Source organism: Haplochromis burtoni, unplaced genomic scaffold (assembly GCF_018398535.1).
Source record: "Haplochromis burtoni strain Fernald_Lab_line unplaced genomic scaffold, NCSU_Asbu1 Contig_216, whole genome shotgun sequence".
In the NCBI taxonomy this organism is placed as follows: Eukaryota; Metazoa; Chordata; class Actinopteri; order Cichliformes; family Cichlidae; genus Haplochromis; species Haplochromis burtoni.
Genome location: NW_024582577.1, coordinates 767,821 through 794,395, shown reverse-complemented (window position 1 = coordinate 794,395; position 26,575 = coordinate 767,821). Strand labels below are relative to the sequence as shown.

Sequence of the window (26,575 nt, the reverse complement as noted above, 5' to 3'; positions counted from 1 at the left end):
TGATTCCAGGTATTTAAACTCATCCAGCTCGAATTTTATGGCATTATTTTTGTGCCACGCCATAAAATTTCAATTTGAAATAAATACATAAACTCAAAGAAAGGTGAAAGAAAAGAAAAATTGTTTCTTATTTTCTTAAAATAAATCCTCACATTTATGAGAAAAATGTATTTTGTAGTGAAGGAACAAGTCAACCCTTCCCTTTGTATCCTAAAATTAACTTTAAAAAGGTCCAATTCTAGACCTCCTTAAATGCTGTGATGATATCATGATTTTGGGCTACAATTAATATTTCTTTATTGTATCAGACTAAATATATAAATATAATTTAATATGGTTATTTACTGCAGGGATAATACACACTCCACACACACACAAATATACATTATTTTAATTTGTTCTTATCTTGTATTTACATTTTAATATCCATAAAACATAAAATAACAAGATCCTCGGAATGAATATGGAGTAGTATGGTTTAGTTACGGAGTTTCATTTAAGTAAAAATACTAATAAAATACTTCAGTACCTGCCCTGAGTTCACTTAAAGTACTATTTAGGAAAGTATAAAAAAAAGAGCATAAAATAGTCACAAACATAAAATATTTTATATCATAAGATTATTCATATGCGGTTTAAATTCAGCCAGTTTAGTTTAGTTTAGATGTTGTAATCAACTTTTTAGAAAAACTATATATACATTTCTATATTAATTGATCAGCTCAGTTATGATTTTATAGTAAAAGAATCTCAACCCTGTGTTTAAGTAGCACCACTGATAACCTCGGAAAGCCTTCTGTCTTCTTTGTTCCTTCTTTGGCAGTGCAGTTAAACCACAGCTCTTATGTCTGTTTTTATCTGTAAACGCCAGACCAAACTCCTCCCAGGAAGTGACAACAACTTCTCCTCCACCCTGTCAGCATTTCCTCCAGACACAGAGTGTGAACAAAGAAACAGACCTGTACAATAAGGACTGCCGTGATCAAGCTATTTCACGTGCAGTGGACGGATTAAATGATAGCAGTAATTTTCACTGTTAAATAGTCCTCTCTTGTATAAATTCAGAAATGTTTCCTGTCAGTCTGAAAATCATCCATGCATGCAACTTTATTCTTTATTTTATTCACTTTATTTATCTGGAATGATTTTGATCTTTGACCAAAATCTCTGCATTTTTTCTAGTGTGGTTGATAATTATGACCCAGGCTTAATTATTCCCCTTCTGTTGTGCTGTACTATACTGCATTCTTACACTGGGAAGGTTTCACATGTTGTTAATAGACAGAAAAGAGATGATTTACACCTGAAGGAACTGGTTATCCCTACCAGCCTGAGAAAGCCCTTAATGCCAACAGAAACAGGAAGCCACTGTAAGCAGAAGGAAACCTGAGATCAGCCTGCAGCCACCTTTCAATCAAGGCTCACAAGGTTCACTGTCAGATTGTGCCATAGATCCCCTCCACTAGAGGTCATGATTTGCTGACCGTCAGTCCTTTGTCTGTCAAAGAAATACAATATTTTCACAAGAGTGCGTGTCTCCTAAAGTGAAGTCAGTGCTACACTAATAAAGTTGCTCAGTGTTGCACAAAATGCAGGTATTCATAACAGCAGCCTTATACTGTGGTGCGCATTCAAGGTGATTCATTCCTCTGTGTTCTCAAAAATGAGCGGCTATAAAACGAATAAAGTGGGAAATCATCGGCAGTCTCTTCTGTGCTGTGAATATTTAATACAAATATTGTACATGCCATTTCCCCCACACATGCATTCAAGCCTAAACCCTTTTTACTGTCACAGCTCCTGTTTTATTTGTGACGGTCACTGAAGTTTATTGTTTCCACCATAATGAACTTCAAAAATATACAATACAATATAATAAGAATATATAATATAATAAGAACTCTTACTTGCACCAACAGTACAATATAGGGAGGGACCATGACCAGCCACAAATGTGTTTTAGGGCAGGGGGTGGGCAGAGCCTAGGCAGCTCCAGCGCCATTGCTGATCTCTTATTCAATATTTCATGCTGCTCTGCAAACACGAGGGCCCATAACGACTGAATTATTGATGCAGATTTATGTCAGGATGACTGATTCACAGGAAAATGACCACCAGACACCAAAAAGGATGATAAAGGGATAAATAAATGTTTCTTTCCAGTCTTACATCCGCCCTTTCATGATTTTATTAACAGTGAGTGTTTTGTTTTCAGATGAGAGCACTTTGGCTAGCTTGTTTAAACTGAACTGAACGATGCTCGCATAAAATATATTTATGCAACCTTTAAATGGCTCTCAATTTTACCAGAGTTTGGAGGAGGGAACATCTGCAGAGCACAAACTGTAAGGTCAACAGAAAACAACAAAATCCAGACTTGAAGGAGAATGTCTCAGATTTCTCTTCTGGAGAAATGCAAACCAGCAACACTGAAGTTAAATAGCAATTCAGTACTCTTGCTTAATTATTTAGTTCAAGCCTTGGCACAGATACCCTAAGTTTTCAGTTGACTTGGCTTTCTTTGGAAATTCTTCAAGATACAAGTATCTCTTGATGCAAAAAATAATATTTTAGGAGGTTAGATGTAAGTTGTAGAAAGATATTTCAAAGAAAACATGAGTAACCACACAGATTTATCATCACTTCATTTCTCCTGGACTTCCCCTCCTTGCATTTTTATGTCAGTCTACACTGGCTACTTTATAAGGTACAGAAAGCTAGTGCTAACCCCTTTTGCCTTCAGAGTTGTCCTTATTCTCGGCATAGATTCAATAAGGAGCTGGAAAAATATTTGATATTTGATACGAAAGCATCACACAGTTGCTGCAGATTAGTCGACTGCACACAACATGTGTGATGTTGATCTCCCGTTCCACCAGATCCCAAAGGTGCTTTATTGGATTGAGATCTGGTGAGTGTGGAAGCCAGTTGAATACAGTGAACCCCATGTTCAAGAAACCAGTTTAAGATGATTTAAGGTATGTGACATGCCGCATTATCCTGCAGGAAGCAACCATCAGAAGATGGGTACACTGTGGTCATAAAGGGATGGACTTGGTCAGCAACATTAATTGGGTTGGCTTTGGTGCTTAAATAATGCTCATTTGGTTACTAATAGGAAACAAAATGTGCCAAGAAAATATCCCCCTTACCATTACACCACCAGCAGCCTGAACTGTTGATACAAGGAAGGATGGATCCATGATTTCATGTTGTTTGTACCAAATTCTGAGCCTAACTCACCAGACATGGACACGTGTTACCAATGTTTTATGGTTTAATTTCTGAACTGTAGCTTCAGTTTCATGACAGGAGTCATGTTATCTTCTGCTGCTGTAGCCCATCTGCTTCAAGGTTTGACATGTTGTGCATATTCAGAGATCCTCTTCTACATACCTTGATTGTAATAAGTCTTTTTGAGCTGTTGCCTTCCTTCCTTTTCTCTGACCTCTGGATATTTGTGATAATGAGCAGCTGAACAGGTGTACCTAACAAAGTGGACAGTGACAGTATATGAAATTTACTTAACAGGATAAGCTGTTGCATTTTAATAAACACTAAAGTCCAAATAAATTCAACAAGTCACAATGCAGGATTCTGCATCACTTTAATCAGTTCATCCAAAGCAAGCTGAGAATACAAGTACAATATCACAACAGCAGTATGACATACGCATGTCATATCATCACTTCACTCTGGTCTGACGCCACGCGCAGTCCAAACCAGACAGCATATAAGATGAGAGATATAGCACCAGAGTGTCGGAGTGCATAGCAGCACTTGTAGTGGTTGGGTCAGACTTGATGCTTAGCAGGCAGCAGGCTGAAGAGGTCAAACACACACACGCACGCACAAAAAAAACTTTCACTCAGTTATCACTCATGCACTCACACACACAGAAGCTAAAACTGGAAGCAGACCCACGGTGGCTAGTGCTAGACTGGGCCCTCACACACTGCGGCCGTGTCGGCCACTGAGGGTATCACGGTATACGTCTGTGTTTACAACCAGAGAGGGAAGGCTGGGCTGTGATGACTTTTTGAGGTCATGTCACGAAGAACTCATGCGAGTTTTAGATTTTCAGACAGCAGCAGTTTAAAGAGTCCTGGCCCATTCCTTGTCCTTCAACACATCAGTGCATTCAGTGTGAAAAATGTTGAGCAAATCTAACTAGTTCTCTCTCTTTTTTTAGGCCTATTTGTCTTTTCTTTTCTTTTTTTAAATTATTTAGCACAACTACAGCGTCACAGCTCAGAGGGGAGGGTGGAGTACAATGCCACAAAGTACTGAGTCATCGTAAAAATTATGGTTTTCTTATTAAATCAAGGGAGTGGATCTCCATTTAGATTGCTTGTGGGTGAAACCATATTGCTGGTGTGTTTATTTTACAGCTTTAATAGCCACTAGACTATGATTTTACTCACTGTATGTACCTTTTTGGTGTGATCAGAATCTATTTCTACTCATGCATTATGTTTGAGAAGGATTTAACCCTATACATTTATCTTTGAAAGCTCAATTTACAAGCTAGGATGTGACTGTGACAGACAGTCAGCTAATGAACCGAAAACAGGGTCTTGCATGCAAGCTGTAGTAATTATATTACAGTTCACTTTCTATCTCAGCAGATATCATCCAGAACAATGAAATGAAAACCAGGACCATACAGCGGAGGCACTGTAATTCACTGTGAAACAGATTATTCACTTTTCACAAAAATCCCTTCATGTGATACAGAAAAACAAAAAAAGCCTCTCTTTGACTTTTTTCTTTTTGTTTACAATCATTTTAACACTGAATTCATCATCCATTCAGACAAAGGTAAAAATTCCCTTTCATACACACACTACATGTGTACCGATGGCTCCTTTTTAAGGTTTGCTGTCGAAACAGAACTCATAGAAACAATGTGCAAAATTATGTGCTCGATAATAGAAAGCATTTCTGTGCGCCAGAATACATTCACGTACTTTTCACACATTCACACACGCATAGTTTGCCGTGAAATTATTTGCATTATTCTAAAAGCTCAACATTGGTGCCCATTTCAAACTATATATGACCGGACAGCAAAAACAACAGGTAAGGAAATAAACCAAAGGGAAGAGATTCGCTTCATGTGACCACGTCAGCTTGTTTTACTGTTTGCCCGCCTCTGCCAGTCTGTTGCTGATCTCTTTGCTCTTCTTTGTGACGGCTCCGCCCGGTTTGGGTTCTGAGGCGCCCAAAGAAGGTTTCTTCTTGGCTGACTGGGAACTAGAAATCTGCTTCTCTTTAGCTTTTTTCTGCATCCTCCCTGTTGTTGTTGTTGGTGTTGATGATGACTTTTTTGGTTTGGTGCGGGAAACTGGTTTATCCACCTGAAAGAGAGAAGAGACGCGAGAAGAGATTAAACGGATGTCAGAGAAACTGATCAATACTTTGGGAAATGGAATTTATTTTGTTTCCTTGCTTGGAGGATGACAACATCATCATTTAAATATGAATCTAAAGCCGATAGCCAATTACCTTGGCTCAGCTTAGCAAAAATTCTGGATAAACACCCGGCCTTATTGTTCTCCTCTTTAGACACAATCGAACACAACAAACAAATATTTAATATGAAATCATGTTGAAAATTCAGCAGCACAAACTGCTGTCAGTTTAATGAAATAATTAATAAATATGCCACTACGGTAGATTCCTAATAAAAAAAATTGGCCTGGTTATCCACTGATCACAGATTTCTCTGCCTTCCTGCTGAGCTTGACCCACTTTTAACCACATATGTAAATATCCAGAAGCATCCAGCTCCATTTACTTAAAGTTACTGCAGGCTTCTGGAGTTTAAGAGTCAATGAATGTGTAAAAATGACTCGCTCTGTAACATGTTTTACAGCATCATGTACCACAGATTCTAACTGTGAATGGTGCATTCAATGACAATGGGGTTAGGGTTGATCTTTCCACCCAGGAGTGTGGCTACTCCACCTCTCTCAGCCCATTACAGGTGTTGCTCCATCACTTGCAAAGCCAACAACTGAGCCAATCACATTTGTTCAAACGCCTTATAGCAAGACTTTCTAACTGCAGGATGGTGCAGACTTTAACCCCAATGCAAAACTGCCATTTTAACATGTTGAAATAACAAGTTGCAGATCTCAGCTTAGAAGGGAATTCTGATGCTGATGATCAGGCATGTCGTTGACACTCTGTGGGAATATTCTAGGATTCTACATTTTATTTCGTTTAGTTTTCCACGTTTAACCAGTGGGGGTGACATAATGAAACCAACCAACACCACCACCACCATGTGGGGTGTGAGGAACTAACAGCTAATGGGGTGACAGTAAGGTTTAGACCGCTATGACTGCTAGAACAGCAGAGATGAAACCGAAGTGATACATTTTCTTGGTTTTGCTCTGCACTGGAAATTTAAAGGGTGACATGCATATAAATTAAATGTGTTGTACATTCATGTATTCTTTCCTTGTCAAACTCACAGGCAGCATACTGTGTTACCATGGAATGCCACTGACCCGCGGACCACATTTTGAGAACCTTTGTGCAAAGCTAAGATAATTAACTGCTGGTTCCAAGCAAGAAAACAAATAAGCATACTTCCCAAAATTTTAAGCTAACCATTTACATCTTTACTTACTGTAGGCTAACTGATAGATTATAAATCAAGTCTTATTTTATCATGCAATACAAACCTTCTTTTATCTTGCTACTCAAGATAATTTCAGGCAAATGACACCATATGCTATAGATGATACTTGCATGATGTGGTTAGTGCAATGAAGATAAAAGGTCCAAAAAATAGCACAAAAAGCGTGTTTGTGCCTTTCCTTCTCTAAAAAGTGGTTCGTGCAGTTCCTTATTTAATGAACTTTTAAGGAATATAAAGCATACATGGTATTTAGTTTATATTAGTATATGATGTTAGTATTATGCTTTATAAAATGAAGTAATTTGGTTCAACTTCTAATACTGGTGGAGGCTTGACAAGCAGGCCTGCATTGGTGAGATTTGTTCAGATCAAAAGATTGAGTGGGGAAAAGTGGGTGCATAGATAAATGTGGCCTCAAGCCAGGCGCTTAGCTCATTTCTGCTCTTGAGCTGGAGTTGCCTTAGTGATAACAGACTGATGGAGGGGCTCCCAGCTTTTATAAATGAGCATCAGCATCCAGCGACAAAGTTGCAAATCATGCTCAACTTTTGCTGATTAAATAAACCTTACAAACAATATTGTATAAGATGACAGTGAAAGGTTATTTCTGACCAAAAAAAAAAAACGTGTTCAGCTCTATTTCTCAGAGTTGTGTAAAGTAAGTTAGGCGTCGCCATGGCAAACCTTGTTAATAAATTTTGTTGCCAGAGACGGTCAGTGTGGGATTAGGAAGACTATGTTACCATGGTACCAGTGTAAAATAAATAAAGAAAGGCACTGCACTCCATCAGGTTTACCAGACATTTTCAGAACAAAGTCCAGATTAGATTTAACACTTTAAATATTTTTGCTTCTTAATGTTGATGACGTGGGTCTCAAAGAATACAATTAGATCCACATGGCTGTGTCACACTGACCTGCACACTGCTGCTACACTAATCAGACAGAGGCACAAAGGATATCAAAAATGCACTGCCATATTCCTAGTATTCCTCTTTATAATCTGTATGCCAATTCATGTTCAGCCATTGCATGAAGAAAAAAGAAAAGTGCCATCTTGCCCAGTGTAGCTTTTACTAACACAATAGAGCATCAAGGAATGTTTTCTAGGTCCACTGGTGCAACAAATGTTTTGATTTTTATCTGATACATGTTGATAGCATCTCTGCTTCATTGTTTCCTCCAATCCCATCCTTTTTTTTTTTCCAAAACCCCATGATGAACTGTTAAAACTACAAATCTCCACAAAAGGTAGTGGCTGGTGCAGGCTGAGAAGTGGGCAAACAGTGAACAAATAACTTTGGGAGGACTGCATCTGGCCACTGGGTGATAAATGTGACTGAGGCTACGTCCACACTAGCCCGGATAAATATGAAAACGGTGTTTTCGTCTGAGAACGCTCCGCATCCACACGATCGTTTGTGTGCGTCCACAATTGGAAACGTCTGAAAACGCTTACGTTCCAGTACTGCGCATGCGTGAAACGCAAGACGATTCGACCTGCCTCATTTCTGTCTGCCACTTATTTACTTTTCGGCTCTTTGAAACGTTGCGGCAAAATGTCGAGTTTTTTAAATGGACTAACAATGAGGTGGAGTTGTTGCTGCGAGTAACACAAAAGTACAAAGTTGCAAAAGCGATTGACAATTAAAGAATTTGAAGAAAAGCTCTCTGGAGCATGTACAAACTGATATTAATCTTTAATAGGGCTGTCAAAATTGAGCGCAAACAAAACAACTGCTGTATAATGCCCTCCGCGATCTTAGTTTAATTGGTCACATGACTGCATCACATGACTAAAATGTGCTGTCGTTTTCGAAAAGGTTCGCTGTCCACAGTGTGACGCAAAAACGGCGTTTTCAAATGTTTCCGCTTTGGAGAGCGTTTTCAAAACGCTGCATTTTCCTTGACTGAAAACGCCGTCTCAGCATGGACGGAAGGCCAAAACGGAGAGAAGAAGATGCGTTTTCACAGGAAAACGCATTAGTGTGGACATGGCCTGTAGCTCCCATTAGCCAAGACGCATACTGTGTGTGTGTGTGTGTGTGTGTGTGTGTGTGTGTGAGCTGAAAATGCATGTGTGTGTGTGTGTGTGTGTGTGTGTGTGTGTGTGTGTGTGTGTGTGTGTGTGTGTGTGTGTGTGTGTGTGTGTCAGTATGCATGTTTTGGCCTTATCAACTTTGAGGTCAGCCTCCATGCCTTCTAGAAGAAACAGAGAACACACCTGACTACAGCAGATTTAGAACAGAGCTGCTCTCAGTCTCTGAGAAGTCCTACAAGAATGAGAGAAGGAGTGGCCACATGAACACACCACTGTAGACACATGACTAACCAATTCAAACCCATTACATGCAAAAAGATCTTACCGTATGTGGGGAATATCTTCAAATAATAGGTTGGTAAAGGGATTACGTCATATTACCATACTCTAATTATGGAATGTCACTTTAGCTTCTGAAATCGATGCAGTGACCATTTTACTATTCATTAGCATATACAGCTTGCTAAATACACAGCATGTATGCTGATTAGCTGAGCGTAGTGTAGCAGAACCAAGTAGCAATGACAAATGCACATCATGTAATTAAAAAAGAATGTTGACACATAAAGCTGTTCTAGTTTGTGTTTATGGGGAGTTAGACCACATGCCATTAGGCACTTCTTGAATATTTTGTATAATGAGATAACACTTATGGGTTTCAGTGAGTAAGAACTCAAATCACGAAATACAAACTCTAGCATACAGCCGGGTTAATTTAGGTTTGATATGTGTGCAATTACAAGAAGTCAAAATGGAGATGGAGAGGTATAGTTTCTGCAGATTCGTGCGTGGACGTCATCTCACCTTGGCAGGCTCCTTGCTGGGTTCGCTATACAGGCTGCGTATCCTCCTGCGCTCCAGCAGCTTGTTGTCCGTTGGGTGAGCCTTCACCTGCTCCCCTTTGAATGTGGCACTATAGCTGGTTTCCAGACTGGTCTCCTCCCCAGGGGGTTTATACTGGGATGGAGCTTTGATGGGCTTCACTGGCTTCACATCCTTATAAGCCTTGAACTCAGTCCTAAGAACAGTGTAAATGAGATTTTGATTTTTTTTATTTTTTTATTACTGAATAGTTAAGAAAAAAGATAAAATCAGAGTGATTAAATCAACTGACTCTCAAATAAACTGAAACCTGGTCAATGAATCAATTGTTAAAACTGAACACAGCTGTGGTGCTCCTCATACAACATTAAAATTAACAGCTAGCCAAAATTAAGCATTGAATTGAGAGAAGAGCGGCCACTGATTATACTGTAAAGACAGAAGATTTACAAATAATGATGATAATAATAATAATAATAATAATAATAGTAATAATAATAATGATAAAAAGCTTTCTATGAAAGGTTTGCAAGGTACAGATTATCCTTGGCATAGAGGCCTAGGATAATTTGACATCACCACTAGAGGCTATCCTCACTTTTATGTAGACGCTCATGTACCAACCATCAGACATGTGTACTGTATTCATGTTGATTACAGCTCAGCTGCAGGTTCTGCAGGACTGTCAGTTTATTTTTAGCAGTCAAATCAAAATTTGACCTTCAGATTTATTGTCCACGCTCTGCAAGACCAGGAAGGGGCAACACGTGCTTTCTTTTCAGGTACATGTAGACAAGAAGTGGACTCGTTGTGAGACACCGCTTACACATGTTTTCTATTACACAGCAGGAAATTAATTAGGAATTCTAATTCAGATTATTATTACTATTATTGTTGTTATTAATTATTATTATGACCCTGAAAATAGTTTTTGTTTGTTTTTTTTAATAAATGGGAGCTGTTATTGCAATGTGTAACTGTGTTTTATTCACTGCACAAATGAAAACTTCCAGTTTACAACTCAGCCATTCAGAAAGCAAGGTCATTTATGCATACAGTCACTAGTCACTTTATTAGGTACACCTTGGCAGCACCCAGTTGGACTTCCTTTTGCTTTCAGAACTGTCCTCATTCACTGTGGCATAAATTCAATAAGGTGAAATTATTCCTCAGAGATTTTAGTGATAGCATCAACCAGTTGCTGCAGATCTGTCAGCTGCACGTCCATGATGCAAATCTCCCGTTACACCACATCCCAGGGGAGCTTTATTAAATCTATTAGATTGAGGTCTGGTGACTGTGGAGCCCATGTGAGTACTGTAAACTCATTGTCGTATTAAGAAAAAAACCCAAAACAACAGTTCGAGATAATCTGAGTCTTGTGACATTTGTGACATTATCCTGCTGGAAGCAGCCATCACAAGATGGGTACACAGTGGTCATAGAGAGACAGACGTGGTCAGCAACAGTACTCACTTGGTAAGGGGCCCAGAAGGCAGGATGGATCCATGCTTGTTGCTAATGCCAAATTCTGAGCCTACCATCTTAATGTTGCAGCAGAAATCGAAGCTTGGAGTGGACACTGTTTTTCCAGCATTTATTGTCCGATTTTAATGGAGGCTATAAAAACTCAAGCTCATTAAATTTATCGTTCTGGCAGCCATGTGATTGGCTGATTTGATATTTGTGTTGATGAGCAGTTGAACAGGTGTACCTAACAAAGTGGCCAGTGAGTGTGTGTTCTGGGTTAGAGACAGAAGCCCTTCTTTACTCTTGTATACATGGTTTACTCCTTCATTGGTTTCACATTTTAAAATTCTCATGATCCAAACTGTTTCTACTTCACTGCCTGCAAAACACAGTGAAGTAGACTAATTCAGTTTTGATCTGTAATGAGCTTTTCTCCATGAAATTTCTGTGAAGCATGTCTTCTCAACTTGCATGCCTCGCCTACTCAAAATTGGAGGAAGCCTGAGCAGAAAAAACCCTGTTAAGACACACATGATTACATTCAGATCCTTTTAGTGGCTTTACTCATTCATGGCCCATGGCATTGATTTGGTAGTACTCCCAGGAAGGCTGAAGCAGAAAAAAAAAATCAATACTGAACCTTTATCTGTAGCAGTGTCAGTTTACATCTGATATCACTGGAGATTGCAAAAAGAGACCCTTCAATAGCCTACCAAAAAATCCTCTAGTGATTTTTGGGTGACAGCTGAAGTGCTTTCAGGGATGCTGTGCTTATTCCTGCTAACACCCTCTGCTGCTACCGAGTGCACAGTAACAATTACAGAAAATCAAACATGTAAAGAGTGTAGAATAAAAAGTGTTACCTTGAACAGCGCATTGTCACAGCCTTACACTCTTACCTGTAGCTGCTAGAAGTCGACATAACCTCCTTTATCTGCCTGTTCAGAGCGTCTGCAGCCGCTCTGCCTTTCCTCTGCTCCGCGCTCACATCTGCAGCCACCTGTCCCTCCGTCTTCTCACCTGTTTTCCTCTCTGATGACTTTTCCCTCTTCACGCTTCTCTTGACCACCTCCTGTGACTCCTTCTCCTGCGTCTTCTCCTCAATCTCGCTCTTCTCCACCCCGCTCTCGACCTCGGCGGCCACCTGCTCCTGCTTACCGCTTCCTGCGCTCCTTTCCGGACCGCCGGCGGTGGGGCTCGATTTGGGGATCCATGGGTGGTCGTGCTTCTTCGGTATAGGCCAGGGCTTGTAATCCTTCTGATACTGAGTTTCGTTGTTGAAAGGGGCCGGCGATGGCTGGTACTCGTTTCTGGGCTTGCAGCTGGCCTCGGGGCGCACTCTCCACGCCTTGAAGTCTTGGCGCATGACGGACGCAGTAGAGCCATCTTTGCCCGCTGCGGCACCCGTCGCGGGCGGTGCCTTCCCAGCCTCCTGCTCGCCGGGATGGGGCTGGGTTTCTATGGCAATGGCACCGGCCTTCTTCAGTTTCGGCTGCGGATGATGGGGCACATGCGGTACGTCGGCCACGTCGGAGTATCTGGCGAAAACCAAAGGCACCGCGATGTCTGCTTTATCCAGCTCGGACCAAAAGCGATTGATGCAGCAAGCACGCGTAATGCACGGCCATGCCATAATGTTCGATTCTAGGAAGCTGACCAGAGAAAGATGCTAAAGGGGAAGGAAATAAATCGGGGATAAACACGTAAATAAACGTCCTACTCACGACTCGAACCCTCTTCGTTTTTTGTCCAGTCAGGATTACTCTCGCGTTATGCAATTCCGACGAGCAGATCTAATCTTTGCCCGAGACTTACGGGAGAAGCGCCCACACGCCTCCCTCTCTGCCTCCTCCTGCAGGATGTTTCTCTTGTTCAAGTTTCACAGTTTGGGGGCTTGCTGTGGAGTGTATACATTGCTGTCTGGTTGCGCATCAAAGCGACCCCACCCACATTTGTGTGCTCCTTCGACAGTCAGGGGGTCTGCACTGAGTATGCACGATGAACTATCACCTGAGCTCGTCAGCGTCTGGCCAGCAAAGAGGGAGGAGACACGGTTAACCCCAATGCTGCCATGTCACAAACGTAAACCCACAGTGGATGCAAGCCTCGTAGAAGCCTATTGTTCCGTTTTTAGGAAATGGCCGAAAAAAAAAAACGTGGCTGAAAATCAGAACAAATAACACGAAATTAACATCAAGTCAAATCCCACTGAATGCAGCGGCCATGATTAAAGTCGGGACGAGATGCAAAATCTGATGACGAAATATTCAAGAAAACAATAAAAAATATTTTGGTCACTGACTCCGGCTTTATTGGTCTTCTTTACAGAGTCTTATTCAAGCAAAACAAACTTTATATAAAATGCGTGGAAATAAAAATGAAAACCATCTTTCCAAACAAACTAACCCATTTATGCCGACTCCTATCCCTGCATCAATCTGCACAGTGAAGCAAACATTTAACTGCATTACAATCAGAACAGCGATGCACGACCATTTAAATCACGTTAGCCTGTACAGGGATGAGCTTTCCACAGATTTGCACTTAGCTGTACAAAATAACTGACATTCTAATTCACTCTACAGTAGAAAACATTTCCTGAGCATTAATTCAGGGATGCTGCTGATGTTGATGGCATTGCTCCCTCTCCTGCTCTTCCTGCGTCCTGCACTGTGAATCAACAGGGGCATCTGCCTCCATCATGTGGTTTGAATTAAAAGCACACAATACAGAAACAAAAAAAATTAGGCCATTTGTTAATCTCAGCAGCAAAGCTCATCAAGCACAAAACATAGAAAGTCCTTAAAAGTGGACCCATTTCCTGTCATATATGACATAAACTAAATGTTAAAAAAAAGAAAGAAAAGAATGCTCATTTTGATATGACCAAACTTTCAAACAATGAAGCCAGCGACTAATCACTGTTAAGACTTCAGTCACACAGGCCTAGAGATCAGTAGGTAACCCCCTGGCAACCTCTGGTTACTAGTAGTTAGTGTGTATTTATTAAGCGGTTACTGGCCGTCGGCAGGTGAAAGCAGCTGCAAAGAGGGTGCTAAACAAAAAAACCCTCCTTGCTGTACTTTGCATGAAAGTTGTTGACTTGTATGCAAACATTACAGCTTGACGGGTAGTTTGTGACTGACTGCAGGCAAGTTAGGATGCTCCACGCACACTACAGGAAACTGCAGCAATATGCTAGCAGCTAAAGCAATCGCAAAAATGTCACTGACTGGTATCTAGACCTGTGTAAATAAGTCTCAATTTCACAGCAAACGATTGGGAAATAAACTTTTTTCCCTCTCAACTGGAAGCTCATAGATTTTTATCTTGTTTCAGACAAAGGATGAACTACAGGGCTGCAGTTGATTGTTTTGAAATTATATAGAGCTAGCCTAGCAGAGATCAGTGAAAGAAACAGGGAATCGTAAATGAACCTGACAGATCCATTTTAAGATAGAAAAATATATAAACATTTACAGAAGAGTCTAGTCTAATAACTCAAGTTGACACAGAATTTGAATGTTTACAGATCGTTTTTTGATTTACAATTTTCAAAAAGTCCACAAGGAATAACGAGTATTCATTTTGTTCCAGACAAATTTGTGAATCTGTTTACAACTCAAGATTAAGTGTGTGGTGCATTTAAATACACCATTTATTCATCTGACCAAATACAATAAGAGCTTAACTTCAGACATGAATGTCAAGCGCTAATTTACGTCTCCATTAAAATTTACTAGTACTTGTATCCACATGTTTTTACACCCCCGAAAATTATGCAATCAATCCAAACTGTTCTGTTCAGCTCACTGCATCACATCATTTCATCCCAGCCTCTTCCTCGGCTACTTCCTCAGACTCTGCATCAACTTCAGTGTCATCCTCTGGATACAGTCTGCAATATTTGTCCACCATGACATCCAGGTCATGTTTGACATGAGTGTTAACATTAAGCATCGCAAGACTTTTGTTCCATTGGTGAGGAGGCATGCTGTCGAGGTAAGCCTGGAGTCTTCCACTTGCCGTGTCACTTTTGCTGTCCTCTAGCTTCAGCACAGGCAAGGTGGAAAGTACCTTAAGGAAGGAGTTCACATTGGGAAAGAATTTAACGTCTGGGAGCTGCAAGGTTTCATGAATGGTGGTGGGCAGGCGCACCTCTTTGCCTCTGTGCTTCCACTTGATTCTCCAGCAGTGGAGCTCTGCAGGTAACGTGTCAGGATTGGGGAGGTCATTCCGGTAAACATCTGCGTAGTTTTCCTCAGTGGTGTTGAACTTCATTTGGCCCATGACAGCCGGAACCAGCGACAGACACTTCAGGGCTTTGAGGTTAGTCTCAGAGAACATGTCCTCCACCTCCTGCATGATCCCGTGGATTACAGGCATTGTAACATACTCCTTAAAATACGGCTCAGCTTGAATTTCACCCACATCGGCAGCACGCTGTTTCCGTAGAAACAGCCTTGGAACTTTGACGGGAATCTCGATCATGGTAGCCACGCTCACAGCTTCCTCGTACCAAAATTCATGGTAGACATCAATGTTATCATTGACCTCATTAAGTGAATGCAGGACAGCTGTTAGACTGTTGGCAGCAAAAAACACATCAAGTGTTTCCCCTTGGAGATTCCTCCCAAAGGCTCTAGTGAAGGTAAGGACATTCTTCAGGATGACAATGGTGACAACGATCTCAAAGTCTGCAAGAGTTTCTGCTATTGAATATCCATCTGCCACCACAGAGGCAGCAAACTTTCCTTCTTCATTGTCTCGAATATTGTCCATGCACAGCAGCAACGGTGGCAACATATCCAGCAGCACATCAAAGACGTTGTGTTGTTCTGTCCAGCCTGGGATACAAGCTTGTTTTAGTGCAGCTCCTTTCTCTTCATTCTTCTGGTAGTGAGTGGAGATGGCTTTCTCGAGCTCATCCTGAGTTGACTGGGCCTGAAAGAAAGCACCAATCCTCCTCAGGGTTTCCATGACCACTTGGACATTGGGGAATGGAAGGCTGTTGGCCAGGTGAATGTTCAGTGCCATATGGGAGCAAGGCATGTGCAATGCCAAGGGATACTTCTCCATCAGTAATATTGCTACTGCTTTCATCTTGGTGGTGGAAATCCCAGTGGCTTTATGGGCCTGACCACGGCAGTCTTCCATGCTGAGCCCCCAGCGATCAGTCAGCTGGGCCTCCAGTCTCTCTACCAGTGCAGGCTCATCACCATCAAATGGCACAAAGTCCAAAAACTCCTCTCGGAGGACGTTCTGCTGATTTACAAAACGTAAAAACAGAGGAAGGTGCTTCTCATTGGCAAATTCCACAAGGTCGCCTGTCACTAGGGAGAAGAAGCGACTCTCTCTCACTTCCATTAGCATCTCCTCCCTCACTGTGTTCTCACAAATGTCCAGGAGCTGACTTTGCTGGGTTACAGAAAGGTATTCAGAGTTCACGGCCGTTGCCTCAAAGCGCTTCTTCAAAGCTTCATCTCCAGCATTCATGCGATAATCTAGGAGGGCCTGGAAGTTGTTGGGTTTAAGTTCTGTTTCTGATGCTTTAAGAGGCATTAACGGTATGCTTTGTTTTCCTAACATGACCACGGCCTCAAACAAAGATCTCAGGTATTCCCGAAATGCCTTCTCCTCCGTGGACAGCTGAGGTTCATCCTCATTGGTGGTTGTGCTATCTTCTGCGGCATCTTTTTTGGAAGCAATCTGGTCAATAGAAGATGCCACTGTGAAGAGAGATGACATAACTACAATCTTCTCAAGAAAACTGATTATAAAATTGGAACAAAAAACAAACAAACAAACAAAAGAACAAAGTCCTAATTTAATAGCTTACATCTCCTTTCTTTTATCTTCCGTATATCTTCTTCAGTCTGCAATTAAAAAAAAAAAGTATAAAAGTTATTTACCAAAACTAAAAACAGTCATGTTATTAACCTTATTTAAAAAGACCCAAAAGCTATCAAATATCTTCCTTACAAGCTCTTTAATTCGCTTGCGATGTCTGGTGTGAGGATTTTTTAAATGGCTTGTTAGATCAAATATTGTTGGAATTGCCGTATCCTTCAGCACAGTCCGATAAGGGCTCTGGGGGAAAAAACAAACAAACAAAAAAAACTAAACAAACAAGCAAACAAAACTCACATAATTAAAATAAGCAACATTTAAAAGATGCACATTTTTGAGGAAATAAATATAGAGAAGGCTCTGCCTGCTCACGAAATACTCACCGTTTTGCACACCATAGCTGGGTCAAAGTGCTTGGCACATAGTCTGTAGTGCTTATTCAACTGGTCTGATGTTTTTGCCTCTAGATCAGCCCTGCGACAGTTCTCTACCCAGATTCTGCATCTAGAAGTAATAAGAAAATTTATTTGACATGCTAAGATACAGAAACGGATTGAGACTGCCACTGTCCATATGAAGGCTGAGAAGAAAAAGAAAAACTACAGAAACAGCAATATATCCTACCACTTTCTTTTGCAATACATCAATAAAAGTGCAATAAAGTATTTCTATTTCCACTAAAAATCGGGTACTCCAAATGCATTACCCTAGCACTTTTACTAAATTCACAACTTAATAATTGAAGTAGCACTTCTCAAACGTATCATTATAGACACCTTATTAATTCAAATGACTCGTTATTAAAATGGAATAACAACAACATAAAGACAAGCACACCAAAATGCAGAGTTAGTTTTTGTCTCTGGTTTGACATTGTGGCCACATTATGTTAAAAAAAAATAAAAAAAAACATAATAAAACTGAAAATGGGAGTTAAGAAATAATTTGCCTTTGCTACATTTTGAATGTTGGGCTAGAAAAGGAGATGCAGACCTTAGCAGAAACCACACTGTACAACCATTCGAACAGTCAGGACCTAGTCTACACGTCTTAGATTACATACCAGAAAGTTAGCTCTAAACTGAGTCTGCCATATATATATATATACGCGATGTAGTTCAGATAAAAGCTAGTGATTAAACACGGCCTAATAACTGGAAAATTAACGAGAAAATATTTATCGCGCCTTGTTTGTGGTCTTTACGGATTGGTTAGTGGTGTTATAATTCCTCACTCGTTTCAGTACAACTTTAGGATACTACACATGGTCTTCTGGACTCTGCTGAATGCTAAAGCTCGTAGCGTACTGTCATATTTGCTGACTTACCTCTCCGGGTCCCGTGGAAACCGAAAAAATGCCAAATCAGATTGCGTGCTTTTCCGCGTACAGTTCGGTGCCGCGCAAAAATTCGGCATGCTTCAGGTTCGGTGGTTAGCTTAGCTCACTTGGCTGCCTATTGTCATCCGCGGACTTCAGTGGTTTTCTTGTAGAAAGCTGAGTGGACGGTGGGTACGGCTAAAGATAAGAGATGACTAACATGATCTCAGACAATGTCTGGCAAAGAAAACACTTAAAGGACACACAATACACCAACACACATTCACAACGGTTAAATTTGGGATATATCGCGTTTAGCAAAGGGATGTCCCGCCCCCGGAACCTCTGATTGGACATACCTAAGCTGCCCGTGATAACTACTGGACGCCACAGATAACCCGTCAACCAATTAAAAAGCAAAAAACAGAGTTTTTGTTTTTTCTTCTTCTTCTTCCTGAAATGTAGCGACAGCCGCGCTTCCAGGGGGCACTGCACCCACCTCATTAGCTAACGTATCCGTTAGCCGCTAGGGCAGGACGACCTGCAGTGTTTCAACTAACCGGCAGCATGTGATTTAAGTAGGTAGCTAACAAAGGCAAGAAATAACACAACGCGAAGAAATATGCACTACTAAGTGCATATTTCTTCGCGTTGTGTTTTCATCATTTCCCAATACTGAATCCTTCAGGTCAGTGTTAGCTATTTAGATAGTAAGGGTGTTTTCTGTGGTTAGCAATATTACGTATACTCCAGAAATAGGCGTTCGCAGGTGGCTGAGGCAGTAATAACACGCAGGGGTGAGTGGTCCTGCATGTGGCTCGTTGGTCTAGGGGTATGATTCTCGCTTAGGGTGCGAGAGGTCCCGGGTTCAAATCCCGGACGAGCCCGCCTTTTTTTTGACTTTCGGTTTATTAATATTAGTCATAAAAGCATGACACATGAGTGCAAAGGAGAGCCAAAAAAAACCACACGAAAGGACACGATTAATGTCGACAAACGCTTTACCAGTGTAAAAAGACTTTTAAATCCGAAGTTATCTCCAAGCATGAAAAGTAGGTGTCTGCACGTGAGACGGCAAGTATAATGTGTTTTACCATTTATCATGAATGGTTCTTTATGTTTCTTTTAAATCCTATACATACTCCCGAGTAAAACATTGAGGGCTCGTCCGGGATTTGAACCCGGGACCTCTCGCACCCGAAGCGAGAATCATACCCCTAGACCAACGAGCCAACGCGGTCACGTATTTCCTGTATCCTTTTCTAAATGTAGCATTTTCACTCCGTTTTCTAGGACTACATACTATTTCACATCTGAGTATTTTACATAGATGGGTCAATGGACAATAAAGACACACAGAGCAATTCAATTAACTTCTTTTTATATATCATACATAAGACTGTCTTAATATAATACAAAGGGCATTGTCATAAACACAGCAAAGTCTTGACTAGATCTTACAATCTGTGGATACATGGACTTATCCTTTCCCCCATGCTGTTCAATTCTATAGTGCATGTTGCATGTACAAAAAAAGTGAAAAAATGTGAACTCAAAAATGAAAAGGATAAATCCAAATTAAATAAGAGGATTTCAACTTCTGTCGGGTGTTCAGATATGTCAACAAGTATAGGTGTTTGTGTGTAACCCACAAACTGAACAGGCTTATGAACGATGGAACCTTTTTTTTTTTCCCTCCAACCATGTGCTTCTCATATAACCAAAAAGTAAGGTTTGTGATGTACATGCACTTACAATATACCCTGTGAAAATTATTAAGGTTTGAAGATCTAGCTTTCCCTGTTTGATTCAAACCCTACCTCATAGTGTTGTCCTGATGTAGTCAAGTACCTTTGCCAAAAGGCAAGGTTTTGCCACTAAGAAAACAGGAGTTCCTGCCCACTGAATGGTCACCAAATTGACAAACATAATCAACATACCAGCAGGAGCAAGGTAGTGAGTTCTATACTTCCTTTATTAAAAAAATATAAGTATATACATAAATTCTATTTCAACTATTAAAAAGGGGCTGCATTTCATGACAACTGCTCTAAATAAGAGGTCAATCAGCATGATCTGAAATAGGCGCACACTTACGAGTCACTGCAGTCAAATTTTTTTTTCTTTCAGTCTTTATTTTTGGAATGTTTAGTACCAGTATGAGTGCCAGCAATAAAAACCACCGGCTAATTCTAAATTTCTCAAATTCTGCGGGGTATGAAAAATGATTGCAAATTTGCAAGTATAACCTTGACATCCAGATAAAACTCCAATCTCAATATAGGTAGCTTTACATTTGTGTTTATGGAAAATGCCAAGTATGAATTCGTATGGTGGTTTTCCTTTAAGATGACAACAGCATGACCTGTGTCCTGCCCTTAATTTGAAAGGTGGCTGTGGGCAGGGTTTCTTTTCTTTTTTTATATCTAATTTCAAAGCTGGTAAGATGAGCAACAGAAGAAAGAAAGCACTTCAAAATCCCTGATATAAAAAAATAAAAATAATAATAATAAATCTGGTAATTGACTGTAATGTTTTGAGGACATGCATTTATGCCTAGGCAAAGCATGTTATTGTGGGCTGACAGACACCCTTTCCCTTTGAATAGGACAACAATCGTGGGGATCTGCCCTACCAAATCAGAACAATACCATTCAACACGAACTGGTTTGCCACAGTCTTGCTTCACGGCAGAAACTAGCCAAGTTGACCAAATGATGTATGAAAGGCAGCAACACCCTTTGAAATAGTATGATGGGGGCAAAAGAAAAACGACGACACAGAAATAGAACGCATTAGTCTCCTTTGTTTTGTGTTTTTTTTTTGTGTTTTTTTTTTGTTTTTTTTTTTTTTTTAAGTTGTTTTTTTTTTAAACCATCAGCCTCTATCTTGCTACTCCGGAGCCTGCAGAGTAACTACCAAATTCTCTAACATACCAAAGTTTTAAAAGACTCCCAAAATAATCTACCAATTAATATGGAAACAGTTTTGGTAAAACGTTGCAAACAAATCTGGCCAGAATACACAATAGCCAACGGTCTCGACAACGGTCTCCAGTTTTGCTAAAGTAATATATTGCAGCTGTTTGTATTGACGTTAAAATAAGATCTTGATAAACTTTGCGTCAAAGTGGTGAACTGCTACATTATTGGTTACAGACACCTATATGCTATAAAACAACTGCTTTGGTATAAAAACATATCCAAAGGGAAAATAAATTCTTGTAAAATTCACAGCATAATTTGAGGAGAAAAAAGGCAGTCACTTAACTCATTTTTTTCTTCAGTTTCCATGTTTTGGATGGAGAGACTTGTGCAGGTGGTTCTGATGAGGAACTACATGCAGAAGGGGGGGAAAAAAATAAAACATAAAAGGGTAGACTCTGGAATAGTTCTTTCCACTGCAAAATCCTTAACCAGTAAAATTTCAAGGAATTAATGTTTAGGAGGTTGTTGTGTACAATAAGACCCTGTTATGTGGGGCCCTGCTGAAGACGAAATCTTTGTCGAGAAAGGCCTCAAATTACCATTCGTGTTTAACTTTTCTAAGTTGTTTTAATTTCTTTAAAGAATTAAGGGCTGTCTAGAGAGAAAAATAGAGAAAAGCCATCTTAATTCAAATGATAATGTCCAGCTCCATCCCATTCCAAGTCCATGAGTCATAAGGCCAAAGGGTTATCTAGAACCAGCCACTGACTGTCTTCCTTTCACTGGGCTGGATCCTTTCGTCTCCCACGCCCATCGCTGCTCTCGCCTGTGCCAGGCCCGGTTGCAGCTTGCAGGACTACGGGGCCTCTAGGCCTGAGGGGTGGTGCTTCCCTCTTCTTGGACCCCGGCTGGTACCAGTATCCACCTGCGGGGTCTCCTCTCCACCCGGCCAGCACACGCATAGGGACTCCACTGCTATGTGCTCCCCTTTGACAGAGTTACACAATACCGACCAACAACAAGAAATATCACCGCAAACACTTCCCCTCATTGTCAAGCTACAGGATTTACAAGCAGCTTTTTACGTGAAACTTCACAAAACAAAAAAAGGGCAAAAATAATTAAGAACCAGTGAAACAGTAATGTCAGGCAGTCCATGGTTTGAACCGAAGGAGGACGCCAAGCATTTCATCACCAACAGCTACCTGCAAAACAGCTTCAAACTTTGCTCTGAAATGCTCCTTAGAAGATTTTGCCACATAATACCATATGGTGATTACTTGGTGGTTACATGAAACTGGTGAAATGGTAAAATGGATGTCTCAATCTCACTATGGTTATTCCGCAGTATTATTTTGTGCCTAATGATTGCAAAAGAAAAACTGGTGAAAATTACTTATATACTTTTTAACAAAGGTTTATCTCTGTAGTAGCGGTTCAGTGATATCTCCCTTCTGACGTGAGCAGCTTTTGTTCTCAACACACCTTGTAGTAAAAAACACCACCTTAAAAATGACGCACAGGGGGAACACACAGCAAAATGTCAGTGCAGTCACGAGCTGGCCATAGAACTCTGCTGCACACACACTCCAGTCATTGGAGACTCTTCCCGGTCCATGCCCTGCCTCATGCCCAGGTGGCCTTCCGCTAGGTAGTGGGCAGGCCCTGTGTTCGTTCCCATGGAGAATGCAGGGTGCGCTGCCATGCCAGTCTCCTGCCGTGGGTTCGAGAAGGCACCTAGCCCCATGCTCAGCCCACCATTCTGACCAAAGTCAAGGGCTCCAGCGGGCAAATGGCGGAGCTGGTAGGCCTGGTTGCCATGGTTCCCAGTGGAAGAGGACGATGTAGAGGAAGAGGAGGCAGAGGAAGACAGGGAGGTCATTGACAGATGGCCATGAACCACCTCCATGGAGTCCTGTGTCGAGGAGCTGTGTGTCGGGGAAGTGTAGTGGCGTGGGCGTGGACGTGTAGCCATCATCTGCCCATGGTGGTGATGAGTATGTGAGTGGGGATGCAGGGCCTTAGGGTGCTGAGGTGGGACATGGAAGGTGGTCTCCTGGACTGGGTGGGTCTCTCCAGTGACTGATTCGGGTCCGACGCCACCTCCCCACACCAGCGGTGGTGGGTAAGGCTGTCTTGCCTGTCAAATAAGAAGAGTCAGTAGTGGAATACAGCTAAAACCTTTCTTTGAGAACATAAACTAAACAAAATTAAAATTCACAATTCAGGAACTGTGACCATTTCTGACAAGTAATACTGATAATAAAATAACATGTCATACATGAAAAATAAATTCAAGAATATTTTTGATGAGTGAAGGAAGTCTTGTATGACACTAACAGGAAGTCATTTGTATGAACTTTAAAAAAAAAAAAAAGAAAAAAAAAAAAAAAGCTATTAAGTTTTTGTTTAATCAACCAGCATTCCAAGAACTTAGTACAACTTTTTAATTTTCAGCTACCTTACTGACCTGTGGGCAGAGGCTGTCACCATCCATGGCAGGCATTGCCGTGCCGAAATGTCCTCCACTATGCAAGTGGTGATGGGTAGGGTCTGATCTGGCTCTGCCACTGGTACTTGTCCCAGATGATCCTCCTGAGTTTTAAACAAAACAAGCCTCAGCAATTCAAATATGTCAAATTCTGTCCCACACAGCTGTATGGGTTTCATACCATGTTGTTTTTCTTGGTCATTTTACTTGTGGTAAGAGTTAAGAAACAGTTTACAAAAACCGCATTTTACCAAACAAAGTCAGCAAATTTTTTGGTTACTTAACCATGTTACCTAATGCAAGAACATACAGATGTACACATGTTACTACTTAAAAAGGATTAACACTGCACCCAGAATCTGTAGCTGGTGGCTGTTACCTGAGCTAGAGGAGGTGCTGGAGGTGGTTCCTGAAGACTGGGACTGCTCTAATGCGGGGCTTGTAGACACACTACTGCTTGTATTGGTCCCCTCATCCGCAGTCTTCTTGAAGAAGCTGTGCTGCAGGGCATAGTAGGGCTGGATGCGGCTCTTAGGGTCATAGTCCAACATCCGGAGGATCAGGTCCTTGAACTTCAAGTAGTCAGCAACAGCATGGCCAGACTCCCCTGCCCGCCGGCCACCTGGACCCCCTGTCTCCACACCCAAGATGGAGTGGAGCTTCCGCGAAGCTGGAGGCTTATACTATTTAAATCAGAGGACCGTCACATTAAAGGCAACTTGTATATCACCAAAATCTACAGTAATTATTCCAGAACATTCAACAAAACAAATTGTGGCAAGAGTGCATCTTCACAAAGAAAAGAGCTCACCCTTTTGCCATCTTTGGTCTTCTTAACACTCCATGTACCATCCGAAAGCTTCTCAAAGAACTTCCTGGCTTTTGGGGCTAGGTCCATTATGTGATTAGGCGGGATACCAAGAACCTCAACTATTTTGTTCATCTGGTCCACCTGGACAAAGTGTTAATAATAAAGTTACTTCCTGTCATGCTGACAGAAAGGAATATTTGACAAAACCTTTGACATTTATACTTGCAACTTAAAGCAGACTGAAGACTTCTTATTAATATATTAAGTTAAATGTCAATCTAAAGAGGACTATTCTTAAACATTTATCTGACATTTTAAAGAAAAATGTAAACATGAGGTGAAAGTTATTGCTATTTGTTATTATTAGTGGTGTTACAGCATAGAACAAACCTGGATGACTGAGAACCTTCACAGACAAACCTAAGTAGTGTTTCACTTTTTTTTTTTACCTCGTTAGCTCCGCTGAACAGGGGTTCCCCAGTGTGCATCTCTACCAAGATGCAACCCAAGGACCACATGTCAATGGCCAGGTCATAGGGCATTCCCAGCAGCACCTCTGGGGAACGGTAGAAGCGACTCTGGATATACTGGTATATCTACAAAAAGGGTAAAAGAACAGGGATAATGAGACCTTTTATCTAATATAACTCCAAGTGTTCAGGGGGAAAAAGTTTATGGCACACTTCCCAGAGATATTTTTTTATATATGTTGATTTGAACATTGCTAAAGAAAATGGTAAAAGTACCCTTTGGCCCAGTTGGCATGAGCTGCCAAAGTCCACTATTTTGATGGCACTCCTCTTGGGGTTACAAAGGAGGATGTTCTCAGGCTTCAGGTCACAGTGGATGATGCTGAGCTCAGGTGTGGCCAGGAAGAGTAGCGCCGTGCATAGCTGCTGGGCAAACTTCCGGGTGAGATTGAGTGAGACGCCACGGAAGTTGGTATTTCGGAGCAAGTCGTATAGATTGTAGGACAGCATCTCAAACACGAGGCAGAGGTGGTTCCGAAACATGAAGTGACGCTTTAGGTGAACTGCAGCAAACCAAATTGTACCCATGAGTCAAATACAGAAAAAGCCATTTTAACTTCTTTGATATGTTTTTTATGATCAGATGCAAATTTCAAGAGTTGATTACCAATGTAGTACTTCATCTCGGTATCATGTTTGTTCATGAGCTCTAGGAGCCGCACTTCAATCTGGGCTTGATTGAGGAAAGCTTTCTTGTTCTTGATGATCTTAATGGCAACCCATTCCTGCTCTGCTCGGTCATATGCTTTCACAACCTAAAGATGCCAAAAACAAATAATATCGTTTTTGAAAATTACTTGCCGACTGTTAACCACAGCTAAAAAACCTACAGCTGTTGCTTCACAAATCTTCTGGTGATACAGATGAAAAGTAAACCATAATTTTCTCATAAAAACCTGCATTTTCTCCATGCCATGATTCAAATCATGTGTATATGGTGCACAATGTATAAATTAAGCACCTGTCCAAATGATCCTTTTCCTATCAAGGAATCAATCTCATAGCGGTCCATCCACTTCTCCCCATTCTTGACGATGTAGTCATAGTTGTCATCGTCATAGCCGTCATTAAAGACCTTTCTCTCTTTTTTGTGACTGGAGTCTTCACCCTGACCCTGTTGGTGCCGTCGCTTCTTTTTTGCATAATACACCTATAAGTTTAAAAAACAGTTCACATAAGTTTCACTGACTATTACAACGTAAAACGAACGCCAAACACTTAAGTATTCTTTTTTTTTAAGGTGCAACAATTCATCGCTTTAATAACAAAATAACAATAAATAGAACAAAAAGGCTGTCAGATCAAGGTGACACCTTCCTATATCTTGTTTTGTCTGACCATCAATCCAAATTCTTGATATATTAACACAATATCACACATGACAAAAGAAACAGTAAATATAAAAGTATATACAATTCTACTTGTAAAACTAACTGAAACATGTAGTAGAACAATAAGAATACCAGCTTATTAATTTCAAATTTAATTATTGCAGCTCTAGATGTACATGTAATGAAAACAAAACTAACCTCATTGATGTGTTTGTATGTTTTGATAAGGTCAATGGAGAGCTTCCTCAGGGGAGCTGAAGTTGGGTCACGAAAGCACTGGGGCATGTGCCTCTGAAACATCACAAAAGGGAAATAACAGCATTTTAGGGGGG

At 40.9% G+C, this 26,575-nt stretch overlaps 3 protein-coding genes and 2 non-coding genes across 9 annotated transcripts in view; 1 reads left to right on the top strand and 4 right to left on the bottom strand.

Annotated features, from left to right (window-relative positions):
- Positions 1-3,590: 3,590 nt before the first annotated feature.
- Positions 3,591-13,153, bottom strand: map6b (microtubule-associated protein 6b). Of its 2 annotated transcripts, XM_014338611.2 has the most exons (4): positions 11,885-13,153; positions 9,498-9,711; positions 8,877-8,925; positions 5,242-5,360 (listed from the first exon to the last, which is right to left on the bottom strand). In XM_014338611.2, the coding sequence occupies exons 1-3, from the start codon at positions 12,616-12,618 to the stop codon at positions 8,881-8,883; spliced, it is 993 nt and encodes a 330-aa protein (XP_014194097.1). In that variant the 5' UTR covers positions 12,619-13,153; the 3' UTR covers positions 5,242-5,360; positions 8,877-8,880. The 2 variants fall into 2 exon arrangements, with proteins under 2 accessions (XP_005937964.1, XP_014194097.1); XM_005937902.3 differs by lacking the exon at positions 8,877-8,925 and having other exon boundaries at positions 3,591-5,360.
- Positions 13,154-13,273: 120 nt separating this feature from the next.
- Positions 13,274-19,010, bottom strand: thap12b (THAP domain containing 12b). Its single transcript, XM_005937901.3, has 5 exons — positions 18,163-19,010; positions 17,219-17,339; positions 16,968-17,075; positions 16,825-16,861; positions 13,274-16,714 (listed from the first exon to the last, which is right to left on the bottom strand). The coding sequence occupies exons 1-5, from the start codon at positions 18,249-18,251 to the stop codon at positions 14,808-14,810; spliced, it is 2,262 nt and encodes a 753-aa protein (XP_005937963.1). The 5' UTR covers positions 18,252-19,010; the 3' UTR covers positions 13,274-14,807.
- trnap-agg lies at positions 18,969-19,040 on the top strand. The gene has a single exon. It is a non-coding gene; the product is annotated as a tRNA-Pro (tRNA).
- A 273-nt stretch (positions 19,041-19,313) lies between these two features.
- trnap-cgg lies at positions 19,314-19,385 on the bottom strand. Its single transcript has one exon. It is a non-coding gene; the product is annotated as a tRNA-Pro (tRNA).
- A 132-nt stretch (positions 19,386-19,517) lies between these two features.
- Positions 19,518-26,575, bottom strand: part of dyrk1ab (dual-specificity tyrosine-(Y)-phosphorylation regulated kinase 1A, b) — an 11,702-nt gene continuing 4,644 nt past the window's right edge. For all 4 annotated transcript variants that reach the window (XM_005937900.2, XM_014338604.2, XM_014338601.2 and 1 more), the window contains 9 exons: positions 26,442-26,534; positions 25,874-26,062; positions 25,520-25,667; positions 25,129-25,415; positions 24,832-24,978; positions 24,383-24,523; positions 23,951-24,254; positions 23,551-23,675; positions 19,518-23,220 (listed from right to left, as the gene is read on the bottom strand). In XM_005937900.2, coding sequence (XP_005937962.1) covers positions 22,633-23,220; positions 23,551-23,675; positions 23,951-24,254; positions 24,383-24,523; positions 24,832-24,978; positions 25,129-25,415; positions 25,520-25,667; positions 25,874-26,062; positions 26,442-26,534 — 2,022 coding nt within the window. In that variant the 3' untranslated portion in view covers positions 19,518-22,632. The remainder of the gene's footprint in view (positions 23,221-23,550; positions 23,676-23,950; positions 24,255-24,382; positions 24,524-24,831; positions 24,979-25,128; positions 25,416-25,519; positions 25,668-25,873; positions 26,063-26,441; positions 26,535-26,575) is intronic.

Excerpts from the sequence above, each read along its gene's own strand:
- map6b (XM_005937902.3), bottom strand. The coding sequence starts at position 12,618 with ATGGCATGGCCGTGCATTACGCGTGCTTGCTGCATCAATCGCTTTTGG. Across the intron at positions 9,712-11,884 it reads TCGACTTCTAGCAGCTACAG|GACTGAGTTCAAGGCTTATA; the intron begins GTAAGAGTGTAA and ends CACTGTTCTTAG. Across the intron at positions 5,361-9,497 it reads CCAGCAAGGAGCCTGCCAAG|GTGGATAAACCAGTTTCCCG; the intron begins GTGAGATGACGT and ends TCTCTCTTTCAG.
- thap12b (XM_005937901.3), bottom strand. The coding sequence starts at position 18,251 with ATGCCGAATTTTTGCGCGGCACCGAACTGTACGCGGAAAAGCACGCAA. Across the intron at positions 17,340-18,162 it reads TTTCCACGGGACCCGGAGAG|ATGCAGAATCTGGGTAGAGA; the intron begins GTAAGTCAGCAA and ends TATTACTTCTAG. Across the intron at positions 17,076-17,218 it reads CAGCTATGGTGTGCAAAACG|AGCCCTTATCGGACTGTGCT; the intron begins GTGAGTATTTCG and ends TTTTTCCCCCAG.